This window comes from Micrasema longulum, unplaced genomic scaffold, assembly GCF_059751315.1.
Source record: "Micrasema longulum isolate JH-2025_06_02 unplaced genomic scaffold, ASM5975131v1 h1tg000281l, whole genome shotgun sequence".
NCBI lineage: Eukaryota > Metazoa > Arthropoda > Insecta > Trichoptera > Brachycentridae > Micrasema > Micrasema longulum.
Window position 1 is genome coordinate 1,606,958 of NW_028277485.1, and position 22,406 is coordinate 1,629,363.

General features: G+C 33.0%; 1 protein-coding gene across 6 annotated transcripts in view; it reads right to left on the minus strand.

The window, feature by feature from the left end:
* The window catches only part of trio (trio Rho guanine nucleotide exchange factor), a 492,673-nt gene that overhangs the window by 464,640 nt on the left and 5,627 nt on the right, over positions 1–22,406 (minus strand). For 5 of the 6 annotated variants that reach the window (XM_088224401.1, XM_088224400.1, XM_088224399.1 and 2 more), the window contains exons 4-10: positions 21,143–21,363; positions 20,044–20,299; positions 17,350–17,543; positions 14,988–15,161; positions 13,549–13,629; positions 11,119–11,307; positions 10,805–10,927 (exon numbers count right to left, since the gene is read on the minus strand). In XM_088224401.1, the coding sequence (XP_088080527.1) occupies positions 10,805–10,927; positions 11,119–11,307; positions 13,549–13,629; positions 14,988–15,161; positions 17,350–17,543; positions 20,044–20,299; positions 21,143–21,363 (1,238 nt within the window). The remainder of the gene's footprint in view (positions 1–10,804; positions 10,928–11,118; positions 11,308–13,548; positions 13,630–14,987; positions 15,162–17,349; positions 17,544–20,043; positions 20,300–21,142; positions 21,364–22,406) is intronic. The other variant, XM_088224402.1, reaches the window with a different exon arrangement.

Below are 22,406 nucleotides of genomic sequence, written 5' to 3' on the forward strand. Positions count from 1 at the left end.
TTAATCATTAGTAACATTGCTGCTGTTGGATCTATGCGAAGTGATTTTTATAGTATCTCACATTTAAATTAATAGATTACGTCCTAGATTTCCACAGCCGTCCAGATGCACATTATGTTTTTCTGTATTATCGTGGCGTACGTCGATCGCACTAGTTGTATTTTAAAATAGCTGATTATGGCGTCAAACAGCAACTGAACATCACATAGAAACGGGGCATAATTTATCCATCAAGTCATACCGAAGTCACCTAATCGATTAATAAAAGAACCGATCGAGATTAACTATCGAGTGGCCATGATGTCAGAGTACGTATGGTACAAGATAAATCTCATACTAAAACATAATAGAGACTTGAATAAGTTCTCGCTGCTTTCCGACTAATGATGTTATAGTACTACAGACAATTTCATCTTGAAGCTCCACCATTGGGCTTGAAATTACAGAATATGTTATTCCGCCGAAGCGATCATAACATATTTTTTCATAGCGTTAAACATATCGAATTTTGTAGCACAAAAATATTATTTCAGTGGAATTTTAGCGCAACACCTTCTTCTTTTTTTAAATCTGCAGCTGTAGCACATATACTTGCGGCGACCATGCTCTGTCGGACACAACGTGCAGATATTGGTTTCGACGCTTTGAAAATAATGATTTAATTTTTTTTTTTTTTTTGTAAAGAAATATTTGCTTTCTTATAATTTACCCAAATATTTAATTTTGAGGGCCATTTTCAACGACTTGTAAATAACTCACTATTAGAATATGTGAATCGAGTTGGGGTAGAGTGGGATTCGAACCACAGACCTTTGGTCCGTGAGTCTGAGACACTAGCCACAGGACCACAACCGAGTTAGATATAGAATGCGCTTGCGCACCGAAAGAGTTTGAAGACAAAGGATTGGAAGCATCACTCGATGAAGACACATGTCAGACGGAAAATGAACTTGCAGAATCATTAGTAATGATTACACTACATTTGTCTTATTATTCAAAATTAAGAAGAATTACTCAAAAGCAATGACATTGCGAAAACGAAAACAGCGAGAGTTTATTCAAGTCCCTATACATAAATTACGCGATTATTTTATGAGTTATGGAAAACAAATTATTAAACAAAACACATAATTTTTTTTTACCTGGATTTTAAAATATTAAGTCGGCCATGCGGTGTAGTGGTCAGCGCGTTTGCCTACAATGCAAGAGGTCTCGGGTTCAATTTCCGACATGGTTGACATAAAATATTTATTTAAAAATGTGTTTTTATATTAGATGTATTTCATAGTCCCTGGACTGACACCTGAAAGGCATACCGGGTGGCTTATTCTGTCACAATTTCGTTTCGTAAGTTCGTTCGTTTGTCATATATCCATCTTACTCTAACGCAATAAAAATCGTATCGTTCTCGTTCCCTGACATACGATACGAATGAATTTAAGTAATTGATAAGTTACAAAACAAAGCCACTGACCATTTGGTTTAACCTTTTGCGGCCTGACGGTACAAATTTGTGCTGTGGTGGTATTCTGAATCTTCTCTACCTTCTGGAGACTGGTTGATTTGAGAATTTTTATTTTTTTAATAAGACGACACTTGGCTTCATATAATGGCCACACATATGATTAAACGCCAAATGATCTTGAGTAGAAAGTAAGGTATGTTTTTTGTAAAAATAATTAAACCAAATATGTTTATACTGTAAGTTTTGTAAAAGGCAATTTTGCTTTTGTTAGTAAAATAAACTGTTAGAAAACGGAAAAAAAACTAATGTGGTTTGGTCAATTCAACCTAATGAAGTATTTTGGGTAATAATGGTCGCAATAATGTTTTAAATGAAAATCATCAAGTTTGATTTCACGTGTTCATATTTATTTGACGTTTAATCATCAGTATGGCCAGATATGAAGCAAAGTGTAGACGCGTGCAAAAAATAAAAATTCGTAAATTTTCACTCTCTAGGGGGTAGAGAAGATTCAGAATGCCACCCCTGGTGTAAAATAACTCATATATCTCTTATATGAGAATGCATTTGACGTAACTAATTCCTGACGGTGCAGTAGTTTCGGCCATTTTAATAATTTAATCAGTTCCAAAAAATTACTCTTGGCCCGTATTGCAAAACGAAGTTAACATTTAATTTCAATTTTATCTACAAAGTAAAATAAAGTTTTCTGAACGAAAAATAGAATATGTTCTAAATGTGTTGCAACAGAGAGGGGAAACATTTTTGAGAAGGGAATATGGAAGTCTAAGTATTTTATTATTGATGTAATAACTTATGTTTCCATATAAGTTATTAATTTAAAAAATACTTGGTACACTTCCACTTATTTATTTTGACCAATTAGCGCTTTCACCCTCTAATGAGCATCTTCAGATTGGTGAATATTATGCAGTGTAAGGGTAATTTATATAAAACTAAATATTATCTTAAGTGTAGGTACATTTAAAAATAAGTTGAAAAAGATACAATACGCAATATTGCAATGGAACAGAGTGAGACAAATTATTGAAACATGTGTTGGCGGCGGTGTACTTTAAGAAAATATTATAATATTTGAAATACATTTATTGTTTTATTACAATGTACAGGGTATAACTAAGGGGGCAAATAAGGGTGAGTTTTTAAATTCTATCGGCTGATTTATTAAAATTCTATCACTATTATTTTTTGTCCTATTTATTTCTAAAATTTCTAATCTATCTAACTTTTGACCTTTTAATTTAAATGAAACATTTTATTGTTATTATTATTAATATTGTGGCTAACTTTTATTGCGCCATTTCCGTAATATAAATTTAATTAAAACTTTTAAATTTGTAACAATTTATTTTGTTATCACAAGCTACGGATTTATTCGAATGATTAAGATAATAAGTGGGTTTAAAGTTTTTTCGAAACATCACTTCACTCTCACAGTTTCGCACCTCTGCCTCTGCTGGAAGAGCATTTCATGTCATATGTCCTGCGGCCGCAAATCTTATCTGACCTGTCATTGGCTGGTTTAAGTGGCCGCTTTACACATTGTGCAACATTCGTCATTCTGCCTATGTTTAAACATCGACATTTCCTCAACTCTTCCATCTGTTGACTTCTGTGAAGTGAAAGAGCTAAAACCTTTACCATGTGGGTAAGATTCATCCGGCTGAATCAATTCGCCTACTAGACAACGCCTGTAAACAATTTGGCAATTTTTATACTTCTTATATTAGTTTATTCAACATTGTGTTGAGTACGTCCAAATGTTTTTAGTCAGGCTTGATTCCCTATTTCCAGGAAGAAATGCAGTCTGTGTACAAACATTTGGACGTACTCAATAAATCGTCGAATAGAAAATGTTTTTTATTTTTTTTAATATGTTTAATTATAGGTTACCGATGAAGATTAAAAAAGTAGGGCACTGGATTGGTACACAAAATGCACCGTACACTGATCACCTGTTACATGAAATTAAGATGATTAGACTGACCACCCTTTAAATCAGTATTTTATGTGGACCTTCCAGGAATCGAACTCGGACCTCAAGTATGGCAGGCAAACGGGCTAACCACTACACAATGAGGCAGACTTATCGCCACTCGATTTCCTTTTTCAGGATTTTTACCTGAGGAAGCTATCGATTCAAAAATGTCGTTTTGTGAGGTCGTTCGTTTCTCATATATCCATCTCACTCTAACGCAATCAAAATCGTATTACGCTCTCGTTCCCTCTCTTACGATACAAACGAATTTACGAAAAGAAGTAGTTGCAGAATGAGGGCTCTGATTCTATTTTACACACGGAACTGTATTATGCATCCGCCCGGACACGAAGATTAGTAGGTACTTACTCAAAAAATTATGCATTAATTATTTATTATCGCATCCGGGACTGGAGAATAATATACCTACTTACTGAAAAATGAAACAGCGCAGGCGCAAAGCGTTGGCCAATTAGCGCCATGCGGAGTGGGGGGTTTCGAACCGCGTAAATAATTAGGTACATACCTATTTTAATTACTACTTTAAGCGATAATTAATTGTGATTTTCACATTGAAATATTTCAATATTTAACGATTTTAGTATGTCCAAATGTTAGTAGGCAGGCTGGATTTCACACCCTTGGTGTTATTAAGATCGAAATTCATTGCAACAGAGAGGGGAAACATTTTTGAGAAGGCAATATGGAAACACAAGCATTTACAGGGCGTATGACCTGTCATTGGCTGATTTAAGCGCCTAGAAAGAGCTCCTTCACTTCAGAAAAGTCAACAGATGGAAGAGTTAAGGAAATGTGGATGTTTAAACACAGGCAGAATGATGAATGTTACTCAGTGTGCACAGTGGCCACTCAAACCAACCAATAAAAGGTCATAAGCCTTATGCCCTTAGGTCATAAGTCATAAATCTGACTTCCATTTTGCCTTTTAAAAAATGTTTTCCATTTTGTATATATTTGATTAACCCATGTAATGGACTCTGCAGCGAATGACACACGGCACAGTAACCTAGAAAAACCACTGAAGTGTAATAAATACACACGTTATTCCTATACTAGCTATATCTAACGAAGACAACTGTCTTGAAGCGTAGGCGATAAGGTTGGCTGAACCATATACTGCGGATGCCTCCGGAGAGACTAAACCACGCTTGCCTACTTTAGAAGGCGTCAGGTTCTCGACGTCCTGAACCGCCACTGCTGACTGTTCGTCGGCAGTTCATGTCAGAACTACGGGATGCGAATACGAGTTGGGAGAATGCACAGGAGCTGGCAGATGCCTGGAAGCTCTTTGTGGATACCATATGCTCCAACTAGGGAGCGAACGTAAAATGATGAGCTACATCTAAAATATAGCAAACATTGCGTTGCCCTCGACGATTCGAAGAAAAAGAGATCCTACCCCAACTTGATTTCCGTTTTCCAACAGTAAGTTACTAAAGCTCGTTAAAATTGGCCACCAAAATTGAAATATTTGAGTGATTTATAAGAACGTTAATAATAATATTTTGAGGGGTCCAGCTGTTTGTAGAAAAATACTGGATTCTACCCCGTAGGGAGCTCTCTCAATTAACATATTATATTGATGTAAGAAGTATGAAAATTAAAAATTATTTTAGGTGTTGCCTAGTAGGTGAAATAATTCATACTAACAAATTACAACAGAGATGGAGAACATTTAAGAAAAGGAAATATGGAATCCAAGGCATATCCGGGGCTAATGACCTGCCACTGGCTATTTTATACACTGTGAAATCTAATATTTTGTCAAACTGAAAATATTGAAATAATTAATAACAACGCACTAGCGCAATCAATCCGTGCGCCTTGAATGTAGACACCGACTAAATTTATTTAATTGAATAAGGAATTTCGATGGTTTTTCTTTCTCACTTGTTAATAGACTATTCATTAGTTTATTAAGTATCGTATTATCAGCGCTATGATTTCTCAAAGTTTTCCATTTTTTAATTACTCCGCGTGTGACGTCTTCCTCTTCTTCTCGATGAGTTTTGTTGATCGGTGAATTGGCTTCCCGTAAGCCGGAAATCTATCACAACTCTCTTATCGTTGGTTAATTCGGAAGAACTAGTAACGTTGTTCAAAGCAGTTTATTATTATTGAAATCAATTTTATTATTTTTTCATATATTTTCAAGAAACTTCGCTTTACAATTTAATGCTACAATTTTTCGGCACGTAAGCAGTCATTTTTTTATTTCTAATTTCCCGTAGGGCTGAACTTCCTCATTAAAGAGGAATTTAACTTAGGCGACAGTTTGTATTTGAACATTTCATTTTAATAAATTTAAAGGCGTAATTGAGTTGAACTTAAAATTAAAATAAGCAATTTTTGTCGATTGTAAAAATAACAAAAATGACTGAAGCGGTATTGTCAGCAAAGAACGATATGGACTTTTGTAATAAACAAAATAAAAATAAATATAGGCGATATTTTATGACTATCAACTATGGAGTTAGCTACAGTTTACAGCAATACAATGGGCTTTACATACTCGGGTCTGAAATTGCAAACGCAAACCGAAACCGTCCGTTGCACGTTTGGTGTTAAACTAAAAATAAAACCAAAAATTTTGAACGCTTTTGTTCTACGCAATAGAGTTAATGGGCTTCTCTTTAAGCGGGAGCGAATTATTACTCTAAGGGCAAAATGGTCAATGTTACACACTGTGTAAAGTGATCACTTAAATCGGTCAATTAGAGGTAAATGAATGATAAAATAAATTAAAATTTGTTGATAAATCGTCCAAGAAGAAGTATAAAAATTGAAAAATATTTAGAGTATGTAGGTGAATTCATTCAATCAGATGAATTTCACCAGCAACAATAAAGGTTTCAGCTCTTGAACTTCACAAACGTCAACAGGTGGAAGAATCGAAGGAATATAGATGTTCAAATATAGGCAGAATGGTGAATGTTACACAATGTGTAAAGTGGCCACTTAAACCAGCCAATGACAGGTCATAAGGCCTGTGGATGCCGAGACTTCTACATCCCCTTCTCTAAAGTGTTTTCCCTCTCTGTTACAATATATGTCATCTTAAAGACTTGTTTGAATCGGGTCGTGGTCCCGTGACTAGTGTTGCGGACTCACAGATCAGAGGGCCGAGGTTCGAACCCACTCTACCCCAACTTGATTTACATTTTAAAATAGTGAGTCATTTACAACTCATTGAAAATGGTCACTAAAATTTAAATATTTGGTAAATTTTAAGAACGCTAATATTACTTTTTAAAAAAAAGGTGTTTAAAAATATTAAGGAAAAAAAATTATATGCAAATTAAGAATAAGCAAAAAGAATTGTGACTTTAATTATTCTTTAGCATAATTTGAATTCCAACAGTGTTGCAACAATCTTTTTAACAATAAGTCATTGAGTCTGACTGACAAATAGGGAAATGAGATAAAATATACCTGGGTTATTGTTTTGTATTCATCGGATACTAATTAAACCAGCAGAGAAGTTAATAATGAGTGTCTCATTACCAAAAACTAAAGAGTAGGTATTCAAAAGATTTTGTAGCTAAACATTGGCACACTGTAAATATGTAATAAGTTATTAAATAGTTATATTTCGGTAGATTAAAAATACTTTTTATAGACTTTCACCAACATTATTTTTGTGTCTGAAAATGATAACATCAAATAATTCATATAATAAATTAGAAAACATAGGTTTTGCTTTTCTGTAGTAGGCATTTTACTAAGCCAAAATAAGTCATTTTAAATACAAGTTTATTTAATAAAATAAATGAAACAACTTTGTTTTTAACCACTAATTTTTTTCAATATTTATATTTTTTCACAGACCGGTTTCAAGTTGTTGTCCATCTGTTGATTTGAAGAAGAAAAGGAGCTGAAACCTTTATTGATGCATGTGACATTCTGACCCAATTATTTCACCTACAGGTCATAACCCCTGTAAATGCATAGACTTCCATATTTCCTTTTATAAAATGTTCCTCATCTCTGTTGTAATACATTAATATTAATAACTCAAAGTAGATTCGAGAGTGGCTCGATGATTTGGGGGCCACATGAACTGAAGTACTCTCTTATGATAGAGAAAATCCAAAAGAAGTTTCCGAGATATCTCTACATAAGAGAGTGCGGGTATTATCCTCGGCTCTAACCGATCAAGTTTCTCCAGGGTATGCTTGGCTACAACAGTTTAGAGACTAAAAGGAATGTGTATTTGACTACACATTTGTATCGATTGTTGCGGGGATAATCGATAATTCTGAGATTATGATGAGCATTGGTTTGTATGTTCCTGATAATTACCTAAGATAGCATCAGCATAGATTGTTTCACTATCCGATATACAGGACCAACCTGCCTATAGTTGTGCCTGTTGGAAGGGCTACAACTGTGCTGAACAACATCGCTCTGGATATTGATCTGTTCCATTATTCAGGATTCTCCTACTACTTTGACATGAGTCTCTTTCATGTATTTTGTTCTTTTTTATAATATGTATGTATTTAATATGTATTTAATATATGTTTGTAATGTATATGTTAAATTAAAATAAATTAATTGAATTGAATTAAATTGAATTGAACTCCTAAGGAGGTTAAACCCAGTTCCTGCCTACAAAAATTTAGATAGACTCAAAATTTTGTTATTATTTAATAATCTTTTGTCACATATTAAAAATAATGTTTTGTAAACAACATTCGCAATAATTTAATACTGATCTTCAATATAGATCATCGTAGATTACAAAAATCTAAAAATGTTGTAATCTACTTACGTCATAATTTATTGCACCGATCGCATGCTAGCGTTAACCTGCATTCTGCACAGCGTAATTGCAACGAGTGCAAAGAATGTATTAGATTGCTCATGAACTCATCCCTGAATAAATTGAGTAGAGAAAAGTCCGCCTCGTTTGCTTACCATGCTTCAGGTCCTGGGTTTGATTTCTGGGAAGCTCGGCATAAAATATTGATTAAAAGGGTGGTTCTACACAGCAATATTTCATGTTCCTGAACTAGCACTTGAAGTGTAAGGCTGATCACCATAACTTCATGAAATAGATAATCGATATATGCTGCATTTAGTGAAGCAGAGCTGTGCCTTATGCACCACTAGGTGCAGAAAGGGAAATGACGAATGAACTTTAATCTTTTCCCTCACTTATATTAAGGATGATCTAATAAGAGATAAGATTAGAAGTCCAATATATTTAAAACACGTCATAAAAAACCATATATTATTTTGACACTCGGCTTGAGTATTTTTGAGTTTTTTGGATTCTCGAATTTTCTTTTTTTTTCCCGTATTTCCTTATTCTTTAGTCGCTCATATGCGTTTATGATACTTTTAAGCATGTTTAACATTCGTCTACAGAAACATTTTGTCAGAATACATGTTTTTTCAAACATTAAATGAGAATATTAACGATATTACAGATAGTACCTTTAAGAGACAATTTTAACAACCCCCTTTACTAAATTTATATTATAACGCTAACAGAAGGGCGTATAACAGTACTTATCCCCCCACCCCCCTCACCATGCGCTGGATGATGCAATATGATGACGTGTGTATTGTGCTATTTATTCTCCTTGTACCTTTATATTTTCAATTATAGAGTAATATTTAGTTGAGCCTTTTGTTCAGGTAATTTTTCTGTGCTTGTTTGGTAATTTTTGAGATTTTGCTGATTTGGATAGCGTGTTTAAATTTCAAATTAATTTTAATAAAATTAAATATTTAGGGGGTTAAATAGGCAGAACATATCGCACCTTTAGGACGAAAACGACTAAACTAAAAAAAAGCCTAAAATTAGTAAAGCTCATTAAACGACTTCAATGGACACTATCCATATTTTTGCATTTTAAAAACGCAACATTCGGGTGGGAATAGGACAAAACCGTTACATCGGTCTCTTATATACTCAGAGAATTTAGATTTTGGGTCAGTACGGAAGCGACCCTATTAGCGTGGTGTTTACATTGCTGTGTGAAGGACGCAACGCAGACAAACATATAGTGACCGAAAGCCGGTTCAGTCGATTTTATTCCGATACTAATAGCAAACTTTATTGTTTTAAATGTTAAAACAGCCAATTTAGGTTTGTGATTATTTCGTTCCAACTTATCGATAATCTAATGACTTATTTACATTTATGTCATTTTGTAAATAAATAAAAACATGTGTTTGGTGACCTGATCTGACCTAATAAAAATTATGTCATCTTATTAATCAAAGTGCTTTTGTTTGTTTTTTTTTTCAATCTAATAATGACTCATTAAATAAATGTCTTGTTAAAACATATAATTTTTTTTTATTTATTACGCTATTCTTTATAGATTCATAGCCTTCGGTATAAATTTTAACTCAAAATTTTGTGCTTAATTCGAAAAATACGAAACACTAGACGAAAGAATACGAAAGCGTCACAATTTACATTTTTTTTTTGCTATTTCCCAAAAAGGTTTTTTGAGTTGAGTCGTTTTCGTTCTAAATGTACGATATCTGGCAAAGAACCCATGAGCAATGGCTTGATATTATGAAGGCACAATACTCTCCAATAGCACGAGTATTTGCCAATTAATAATTTCTCCAATGTGATCATGTTCAGCTGCCTGACTGCTCTTCCTATCAGCATGACTAGAGGCTGGTTGGTTACGGAAAAAGTCATTGCTGACGCTGTCGGAGATATCCATCCGGAACATAAACATTGATACTCTCCAAATCGGCCAAGTTCCTAATATTATCTCTTAAATCAGACTGAAAGAATGAGTCGAGTGAACCCGTCCCTTCTAAGTTGAAAACTGTTGGTCTCCAACATGCCCAAGAGGAATGCCGTGGGATAGAGCCACGGATAACTTCCACCCTCCCTCATGTTGAGATACGTCAGAATTATTTCCTGAACGCTTTTCAACATGACGGAATATCTCGATTATCAAGATCATTGGTAAACTTAACTTACTTTTACTGTACCTCATAGATGCGTGAATCTTTTGTCATTTAGATAACATTAAAATTTAAAAAGTGACATAAAGATAAACTCAATTTTCTGGATTGCGGGCCGTAATCTAAGATATATTTTAGGTCAAAAAACATTTAACGGTATTATTAATATGCATGTTATTATCAATCATTTTATGTCTGTCGTATTAATTTATTTATTGGGAGTATTCATTAAATTTATAATTATTGAGACATAAGTAAAGTTATTAGGTGTGTTTTGCCTTTGTAAGATTCAGGTTCTGATTTACAATGTGATCCATTCAATGAATGACCAAGGTTTATATAATTTCAGATTAAAATATATTCTAAAGACTCACCTGAGCTACATTCTCAAAGTGTTCATGAGACTTTTGGTAGACTCTGGCTTTCTGAAGATTTCTCCCAATTCCAGTATTCTTCCTAATAAAGACTTCTCCATGATTTGCCAGCCAATCCAAAACCTAGCAGATAAAAATAGTTTTTAATATTTTAATTAGTTGAACAAAAATAAAATTACAAGTGATTACATATACTGGCAAATTTATGATATATCTCTCAAGGGTATTTTACACATAAATTTTACTTATGTTTTTGATCTATGCATGAAATTGGTTTCACTATTTCGGTGCGTTTAATTATATTTGAAAATTACCTGCTTGCAGTCCTCTTTGTAGAGCAAAAGAGCTAGTCTCTGATGGAGTTGAAGGCGCGTGGCGTGCCAGCGCGCCTCAAGGGCTCGGTGTTGGCCTAAAATCTGGTGAATCACACCCAAGACGTGACTCGCTCCTGAGGAATAATCAGCGGCGGGGTCACTGCGACTGCTACCAGAACTGCCATCAGTCTAAAGAAAAAAAAATATATATATTTAATTTTGGAATGTAGTTTGCTGCTGACGCTTAGACTTGAAGAGTCCAAGCATATACTAGCGAAAAAACCAGCCAAACTGCCAGTCTATTGCCTCTGTCCCCCAACCCCAGTTTGTAAATCGTGTGTCAACACATCGAGCTGCTAGTATGGGCAGGTTCTTTTCTTTCAGTGTTTTCTTTTTGCAAAAAGGGTACTTCCGTTGCAATTATAAGGTTGGTCCTAGCTACCCTACGCAAGTGTCACTGCTTCAGCGAAAGATCTATGGCACAGCCCCCCCTCTACTGACAGTGGTCTGTCAAAACAAAGTAAAACAACCTTTGGTAGATGTCTGCACAAAGATAATACAAAACCCAAATGTTATTTTCATGCTGGTGATCATTTTTTTTAGAGAATGTATTAAAAAATACAAAAGCTCACTTACAAAAAATTGAGTACTAGATATGAATTTTTCATATATTGATGAAGATATTGAAATCAATTACACAAGAACAGCTAAAATAGAAGACTGGATTATGAAACAAGAAAGAAAAAAAGATGACACAGTCACATACTTGACATGTGTCCAAATTAACATTTGATCTGCTACTAAATACTGGGACTCAATAATGATATATTTCAAAAACTGTTTTGATAAAATTGATAAAATAATTTTGTGCAAAATATGAATTCCGGGATATAACTTGTATGGTTTTTGTAGAAATAACAGATCTGGAGGAGGTATTTTGCTTTTTAGAGATGAAACAATAAATAAATATTCAATAAAGAATAATACTACTCCTAAAAACATTAGCGACTATTTAGTTAATTATTTCACAAAAAGTATAAATAGCACGCTACATCATTGTAATAAAAAAAAAAATTGGTGCATCAATTGAAAAACAACCGAAGAGCATGTTTTTGCCAAGAGCAAAAATAAAAGATGGTAATATAGTCCAAAATTTTAAAAATAGTAAATCTGCCAGGGTAAATAATATAAGAATGTATGATGTAAAAAAACATATCGATTTATTAGAACCCGTATTACCACATTTAATCAATTGCATTATACTCCAAGCGGAAATACCAGAAACCCTTAAATAATATAGTACAGTCAGACCCATATGTAAAAGTGGAAAACCTTGAGATATTAGTAACTGTCTACCAATTACCTGTTTTTGAAAAAATATTAGAAAAATACAAAGCTCAAAAAATAATACATTATTTATCAAAATTTTCTATAATTTATTAAAACCAATATGGTTTCCAAATGAAAAAGTGTAAGGAATTGTTAATGCAAAATTTTTCAAATGGAATTAATAATGAACTAAACAAAAAAAATCACATCCTTGTTCTATTTATCGATAACTCAAAGGGCATTGATACAATTAATTATTCAAAATTAATAGACACATTAAATGACATTAGAATCAGAGGAAATGTTTCAAAACTCATCAAAAATTATTTAACAAATCGAAAAATATGTGTCAAAATATGATGTAAAAAAAGTGAGATAGAACACGTTTCCTTCTTAGAAGCAAAGGCATAAATTAACTACCATTGATATGGCCTAACTGTAAAGATAATATGGGACAACATTTTGATTTCTTATTTATTGTTTCATCTCTAAAAAGCAAAATACCTCCTCCATAACTTTCATACAAAAAAACATGTAGTTTAGTTTTTATACAAAATCAAATATTTTCTTCATGCATATGAATATTTTGTTTTTATTTGTATTTTATGGGAATTACTCATCAAGCTTGTAAGATATATAGATATAAGTCTTCAAAATGGTTGGCATTACAATACATATTATTTATGTACAGTAGAACTCCAATTATCCGAATCAATTGGGACCGGACCCCATTCGGATAGTCGAAAATTCAGATAATTGTTTTTTTTCCAAAATAACCGTCTATTTTAATTAATTACTGTGTGTATGTTGAAAATGGGAGAAAAATTTTTTTCGCAGGTCAACAACACACCGACTAATCAAAACGAACAGTGGAGGAAGGGAGAACAATCTGCGGAGGGAAGGACAATAGCGCGCGCAGACAGTTTATTATTTTGCAAATCGCAGTATGTTTCCGTCTTTTTTTTATGAAATTCTGAGAGCGATTCGGATAATCAGCGATTCGGATAGTCGGAGTTCGGATAATTGGAGTTCTACTGTACTCTTTGGTCAATTTATAGTTTTTCGTGCTTACGTTTTTACATATTTTGAAGAGTTACTTACATGACTTCTATGGTCTGGTTGATTACACACCTGTACCAGGTGATCCAGCTGATACAGCAACTTCTTGCTTGTTGAATGCACCTATAAAATATAAAACCAATTAAAATTTGACAATTCAAATAAAAGAATACATAAATTACAAATAAATTTAAGTAAAATTTTCAAGGTCACATAAATAATATAAATGCGTATTATTTACATTTGAAAATTTGGACATATCAGAAAATAGAATTTAATTTATGCCATTTATTGATAATTCTTAATGTGAATCCATCAAATGTAGGTAATAATGTTTATTATTAATGTTCCTTCCAAAGTTCTAAGGAATAACCTTCTTTCTCATATACCTCTTGTTTCATCTAATTATAGGCAAAGTTCATATTTATGGCAAACTTTTAATAATTTTAATGTAATAACTAAATCATTAAACATAGAATAATTTGCAAATAATCATAACGACGTGCGGCGCTTGCTTTCGAAATAATTCGTAGTATTTTTTCTTTTCTTTTGGATTTACATTGGATTACTGTTCATTTTATGTTCGAGAATCTTTTTTAACTTACAGTGATGCTATTCGTGAAAACCTGTAATTGGCTTATTTGTAATTTGTTTCGTTTTATATTTAAGATATATATAGCTGTTGGTTATCCAAATAAAGAAAAATAAATAAAATAAATAACTATGAATGGATTGTGCCATATTTTAACAGTTTAAACAGATTTAATGTTTTATCCGGATGAATCAAACATTAATAAAAATAAAGGAATTCAACACGGTTAAGTTTTATTGGAATATATTTTTAATACTACGCTTGGTATTAACACAAATAATAAATATTACAAATTTTGGGTTAAGTTTGAATTTTTTTGGATTATAACTAGAAGAAAAGTATGTTAACTCGAAGATTTTTTTTTTCACTGAGATTTATCTTGTATACCCAATTAAACCTTTCAGCGTTAAATAACCACTTAAAATCATTTTATAAAAATGCAACATATAAGTAGGTAGGCATAATATTATATACATATTGGAACATAAGAAAACAAGGTTTATAAATCAGAGTTATGAAAAGTGAAAAATATATGTTATTTTTTAATGATGGAATGACATTACAAAAGACATGCATGGAGACCTTATTAGCTGAAATGAAGATGTTACCATCACTTATGTAGTATGTTTGTAGTTAGAAAGCGCAAAAAAATAATTTGATAAAAATGTTATGTTATTAGTTTCCGTAGATCATAACATAATCCGAAGTCCATATTGCTGAAAAACTTACCACCACGAAATTTAATTAACAAAAAAGGGCATTCAAAATAATGACATTTTAAATATATACACAAGATTAAAAGAAATCATCAAGTCCCCAAAAAGCCCACATTTCAAACCGGCACCATCTATTGTTCAAACAAGAACTAATGAAAATTTTCTGTATGAACCGTTCTTTGAAGGGCACTGGTATGGCTGTTTTCAGAAACTGCAATATTATGGTTCGGATCTTCGCTAAAAGCTTCAGCAGGAAAATGGGACGATTCTCTTTGTCGTGGAATGCCGTGACAAACTTGCAGCATTATGTCCAATCCATTTAACAGATTTTGGTATGCGTCATATACCTGATTCAGAAGGAATACAAACAAAACATTACACTTGATTTCGCCAAAGCCAAAGTAATAATAAACAAATCAAAATGCAACCAAAATATTCCATTATTATAACACAAAAGCCAACTAATTAATAATTAAATTGTTATTATGATATTAAAATATTTACGAACAAAACAAAATATGCATTACAGATAAATTAATACCACAAAAAGCATGTAAGATGAAAATGAATTTTAAAGTACAAAAATTAAATTTGCATTAACTGAGTTATTTTCAATCAATTAAATAATTATGAGCTATTGAAAAGAAGTATATTCAATGTTGATGAGATACAGTGAAATATAAAATTGAAGTGTCATTTGTAAGGTTTAAAATTAATGTTACTTAATATATTATATTTAATACAAGTTTTCGGGCAAAAACATTGGTAAAAAATGTTTCATACAAATATTTTTTCAACTGGGGATAATAATTTAGAGGCCTCTAATTAAATGAAATTCTATTACAATAAAGTCAAACTGTTTTAATCTCAGTATTTAATTTTAAAAAATCAGCAAGACAAGTACAAAAAATAAATTCAATACATGGGTTTGTCTGATTGAACATAAATACACAATTAAAAGCCGTTTAAAATACCGATATTTAATATTGTTTATACGTAGTTCTGCTATTGTATAAAAAAATCTAATTCAAGGTGTGTTGTGCTGTCTCTACTTAAAAAAAATACTACAGGATAATTATAAAATCAGGTTTTCTCTATTTTACTAAGAAAAATTATGTGAAACAGCATGTACAACATGAGTTTGTAAAACCACCTTTGAAGTTTAAAACAGGTTACAATTTTTGTATCCGGAACTCGCAACACTGGTGTTGCTAGAGGCCTTCTAATACATCCATCATAAAGTTAGAAATTCACGGATACTATTTGCATTGTTTACAGTAACTTGAAAATTTCACCTCCTTTAAAAAATGGAATTAACTCCTGCAAATTTTTGTGTTATGAATTATTCAAACATCCACAGATTATCTCAACAACAGCGTATTGATCAACTCACTTCGAATTTTGGGGATGGAACATTATCAAAAAACACTGTACATTGCTGTTTAAGTGAATTAAATTCTGGTCGTCGGCTCACGGACAAAAATCAGTTGTTGAGCCAGAAAACCATTATGGTGTGCGCAAAGCGATAATGCAAGATCATTTAGTAACATACTGTGAAATTGAGGCGCTCCTGGGCATTATGGGTGCTAAGAGTACAATTAAAGTAAAGTACAATTGTGGGACATTAAAACCCGTGTGTAACATCTGCACAGGTGACGAACCACGGATCTATGCGTATCAGCCCGAAAATAAACAGCAGGCGACTGTATGAATCTTCCAAGACAAGCCAAACATAACAAAAATTGTTGATGCAAGAAGCACTTCGATGCAAATGATTGTTATTTTTTGGGCCAATAGAGAATCGTAGAATGGTACACTTCCATTTGTTTGCCGAAGTATTTGGAAAAATAAGAAAATACAACCAGCATTGAGTAAGCAAGCAACCAGAAACTGGTGGATGCATTCTAAATGTATGTTTCGGATATACCTCAATGGAAAAGCCTATTTTTCAATTATAAATATTTGTTTTTGTTTATTATTTTGGATTCATAAATAGCAACCCACAATATTCTAATTAATTTTCAACCATCTTCGTATTATTGAACATAACATGAATTTAGTCCAAAATTTTCCTGTCATATATTTAACTGAATGATGAAATGCAGACTTGCAACTTAAGTATTTTCATGACAAAAAAAAATTATTTAAAAAGTTAAAATGAAACAACATTGTTTTTGACCGTTCAGATGAGAGTTATGAACCAAAATAAAAGTGACTGAAGACAAAGTTGTTTTATATTAATTTTGATTATAATGAGTAACCACAAAGTTAGTCCTTCAAACATAATTTTTTTTTTTTTTGTTGAAAATAATTTACCCAAATATTTAAATTTCTTGTCCTTTTTTACATTAGTCGTAAACAATTGAATCGGAAAATGTTAATAAAATTGAATTGGAGCAGTGAGCAAATCTCGGAATCCATATCTAAGGAGTTCACAGCATTATTGTCAAAACAATATAAAATATTAGTATAAAAAATAAAATGGTTTGGAACAAAATAGAAATATGTATTTTGATTTAATAAGCATCATGGTACCTCGGTGTAAGCTTGGCACATCTGTTCGTAGAGTTGCTGGTGCCTGAGGATGTGCTGTTCTAATGCAAGCACGTCCCTAACGTCGGGGGGAGGGGCGCATTGGGCACTCCAACCCGCCACGGCTCCTGCGTATACTTCAGCCTTGTGATGGAAAACCACACTGAGAGATAAGACGGCGCTTCTTTCCTCTAACCCTGAAATCAAAACAGAAAAGTCAATATCTAAGTTAGTTAACGCTTCAGAAGTACTACTTTTAAAGAAAAGGGGTGATTATCATTTCTACATAGAAATTTTGTTACAAAGTAAAAATAAGTCATTTTACATATTAAAGTATGAAAATTTGGATGGAATAAGGACAGAATGAATAAATTAAGAATTAGAATGGTGATTATTGATGCTTTTGTACATATTTCTAGGAAAAACTTCTAGTACCTTCTTAAAGATATATAATAGATTTTTATTTTATATTGTGAAAGAATCACTAAGCTGCTTTGGTTTTGGTCGTATGCTAAGTGAGTGAGAGTAAATGATAAAGTTAAATCAGAAAGGCCAAAAAAAACTAGGCATAATAATCAAAAACTTAAATGAGGTCATGTCAAAAGTCAACATTATTGCAGGACATTATTATTATTATGGATAACTTATATAGCGCCATTTTTGTAATAAAATACCTCAAGGGCGCTTTAAATAGTGATTCTATTGTTAAATTAATTTAATTGAAGCTTTTAAATTTGTAATTTAATTAAAACAATTTATTTTGTTGTCACATGCTACGGATTTATTCAAATGATTTAGAGAACAAGTGGGTTTTAAGTTTTTTCCGAAACATCACTTCACTTTCACAGCCTCGCACCTCTGCTGGGAGAGCATTCCATGCCATAGGGCTTGCGACCGCAAATGCGCGTTCACTAAATTTAGTGCGCTGTTTGCGTAGAGGTATAATGACTTTTCCTCTCGCCGTAGACGTAGCTGATCTAAGCGTGAGACGCCTGTCAGCTAATTCATCTGGAATGCATAGTTCCCTTAGATATTCCGGAGCAGAGTTGTGCAGTGACTTATACATAAGCCAACAGAGTTTCTATTCGACCCTCTGTGGAAATTGTAGCCAGTGTAGTTCCCGAAGTAGTGGAGTGATATGACTGAACTTAGAGATTCCGAAAATAAGTCTCGCTGCGGCATTCAATACAGATTGTAGGCGAGTCATTTTGTTCATTGGTAGACCTGCATAGATACCATTACAATAATTGACTCTAGACACTACAAACACATTTATTAATTGACGGGCGGCATCAAACGGCAAATTTTTACGTATGCATTTAATTTGCCTCAGCTGGTTTAAGCATGAACTTATCGTTCTACTAATTTGAGCGTCAAGAGAAAGGTCAGAATTGAGTAAAACTCCCAGTAGTTTAACGGTGGGTAAAGCGGTACTCCCTACATTGGGTAGAGCCGTATTCTGGATCAAATTCTGTCGTCTGGCTGAAGCCACCCACAGTTGTTCAGTTTTTGATGGGTTTAATGTTAGTCTGTTTTCAGCCATCCAGTTTCCTATTTTATTGATGCATCCATCAATTAAATTGACAAGCACACTTCTCTCGCCTGATGCTCGACACATGCTCGACAAGATGTAATAAACAGAGGATGCTGGGGTTTTATGCCAAGACAAATAAGTGGTATTTTATTTAATCTTTCTACGAAGTGCTAACTAAAGGCGGTAAATTCATTCATTGAAGATATTCAGAGTAAAATCTAGATTCTGAAAACCAGAGGAATGATCTAAATATGTTGGATAAAAGAACATGCTGATATTGTACAGCAGATGTTCATGTTCTCATAATATGCTGAGATTATACAGCAGATGAAGGAGCAAGAGCAGCAACTTGTAAAAGAACGGCAACTTTCTATGCAGAATTTCCTCTTAGCTATGCCAAGAACTGTAAAAAACAAACTACGCAGCAACATTATGAGGATCATTACTGTGTTTCTCCAAATATAATCTTGCCAAAATGCTTTTTCCAATGCCGGCAGATTCTGTTAACTTCCATCAAAATCATAACTGGACACGAGGCTATGAGAAGTTACCTATGTAGGTTTAAAATAAGTATTGATGACTTTTGTCCGTGCAATAATCTCCTCACAGTGTCCGAAATCAATTATTTCAATGTCCGTTTTTCAGCGTGCAACACCATAATCTTGAGCCGATAAGGAAATATGAAATAACCCTAACAGATGTTCGCATTGTCATTAAAAGTAGTTATCATGCACCATTGTTCTTGAACTTTGCAACAATGGTGATTGGACGCATTGAAGTAATAATTAACCAGAATCAATCTTCCCATTTCCTAGAGAATAAATTGAAGTTTTTCCTATAGAGAGTACTATAGCCTGTAAAGCTACTCACAACTGGCATCCAAAGTATTATTATTTTTATAGTCAAATTAGGAGCAGGCAGCTATTAGCTGAAATGCCCCCCATCTTGTTATTTCTTATAAGCGTATTTCATACACGCATCCATAGATCCGATATTGATCAAATGTTTGGCTCAATTGAAGTTGAACTTTGGCTTCTGTAATTTCATCAAATAAATGTCCTCTTAGTTTTATATTCCAGCTAAAAAGTTTCATAAATTTCACACTCATAATACCAATGCAGCATTTTATGTACAAAAAAACACTTAATACGAATGTAACTAACCGGCTGCAAGGTCTTTAAAGGCTCTCTCCATGGCATGTGCAAGAGAGGCAATATGAGAATGTGCGTAATGCCTCTGTTCCTGTAATCGCCGGGCAGCTGTCGACACTCTGTTGACAGATACGCGGGCACTCCCACCACAGGCGTCGGCAAACCTCGCGTGCTCCTCTTGTAATTGCTTGGCTAGCGCGCAGGATCTTCCGATCTCCACGTACGAGGACAGGAAAGAACTTCGGTTGTGACATATCCATTCCAGCATCTGAAATAAATAAAAAAATTTACTAATTTAGTTATTCTGAGAAATATCAATGAAAAAATTATCTTTGTTATTGAAGATGCGTGCTCACACCAAAGCGCTAACTGGTCAATAAAAACATAACCATTCCTCTTTCCACACTCAGTGGTGCATAGAGCACTGCATGGGTAAACCAAATGCAGCTTAATTTGAGCTGATCAGTCTTACGCTTTAGCTGCCAGTCCAAGAACAATGAAATATTGCAATCTTAACAACCCTTAAAATATTTTTTTTACGTCTACTCTGCAAGGAATCAAACCCAGGATTTCAAGAATGGTAATCGCGAATGCGCCAACCTTATCACTTTAAGCTTCCTTATCAAGATAAAATTAATAAGGAAGCTTTTGCAGCTCCAATAATAATAAAATCGAAAATAAGTGTAATAATAAATTTCATTCCACTTTCATTTATAATTTTTACCAGTGACTGAGTTTCGTATATGTATTTTTACTACACATATTTTTATAATTATAATTTAAATGCAGTTCCACCAAGAAATGTCAGTAGAAAAACTAAAACTTATAAAATCAGTAAAAACAAAGTTATTAGGTGTTAATTTTAAATTTGTTTTTTTAATTTATTTTTTTGCACCACAACAGGCCAGGAGGCCCAATTATACAGGTGAATTACAGCAAAGAATACCCAGACTTGAGAAAAATCACATTTAATAATCTTCCATGCACTCAAGCGTCTTAACCACTACACCACGAAAGCCGCCTATATAATGAAACTCACAAGTTAATATTTAATAAAATTACAAGGTTAGTGCTTCAAATATAAATTTTATAAAAGAAAAATATAGTTTACCTTTTCACAATCTTGCTCGAATAATCTCAATTGGAAGCACTGATCTAGCTGGAGTTTCTTGTGGTGCCAGAGCTGAAGGAGGTGGTTATGCGCCTGTCGGACAGAGTCCAGTTGCTGGCGTACTCCGGAAGGATCACCACAGTGGAAAGCGCCCACAGTATTAGCACCTCCATTGTTGGCCAAAGTGTCAGCCGCTTGTAAACGTTGTAATATTATATCACCTGAAAATTTTTATTCCATTTATTTTCACTACACACTTAATGTCTTTGTTATTAAAATCTCCCCCTCCATAGCCTATAACTTCTTGCAACCGGGCATGAGACACAAATACTTTTTTAAATCTATTAGTGAACAACCGAAACAAGATTTTTAGTCAAAACCGAATATAGCTTCTGTTATAATTTTGGCCAAAACCATAACTGCGGCCAAAATTAGTTCTTTGACCAAAACTGCAAAAAAAAGCAAATCCTTTCTCGGTCGGTAACTTATAGCTAGATTTCGGAGACATAAAACAGTTATTGACTGTACCAACCACTGACAAACAAAAGACAAAATTAAATTTATAAAACAAAAAAATTATAATCACATTAATGATTGTTTGATTAGATAAATATTCTTTCATAAATAAAAACCTTAGGCAGTTAAAATATTTTCTACAGTATTAAATGATTGAAAAATTTTATATGACTGAATTTTTATGCAGTTACTTCAGCATCAATTTAAGAAAGAAATACTACAGGTTTAAGGGATGAAAGCAAACTTAAAACCCTATGAATATTCATGGTATTGGAAGTGTTCATTGAATCGCAAACAGTAAATTAACTGGTTTAATTTAACAGTTTTATTGAAATGGATAGATCACATGTTGATTGGATTAGGCAAACAGTGAAAGTAAAGGAAACCCTTTTAAAAAAATAAGAACAGTAAAACATTAAAGAAGATCAAACTATCATACTTTTGAAATAACTGATACATAATTTATTATTAATAATTTTGATCAGAGGTACCAAACTTCTTGGTTTAGTTTTACTAAGATCTTTATTGACGTATTTATGAGTAGTGAATTGTTAGGAATAATTTAAACCTTAAAAAAAATAAAAAAAATAACATGGAATTTTATCAAGAAATTCATATAAAACACATCAATACATTACTGTCTAAGATTTTCTATTATTGTCTACATCAGAGGTTCCTAAACTTTTTTGTGTCGTTGACCCCTTGCCATGTTTTTCGGTTTTTGGTAGACCCCCTATTTACCTGATAT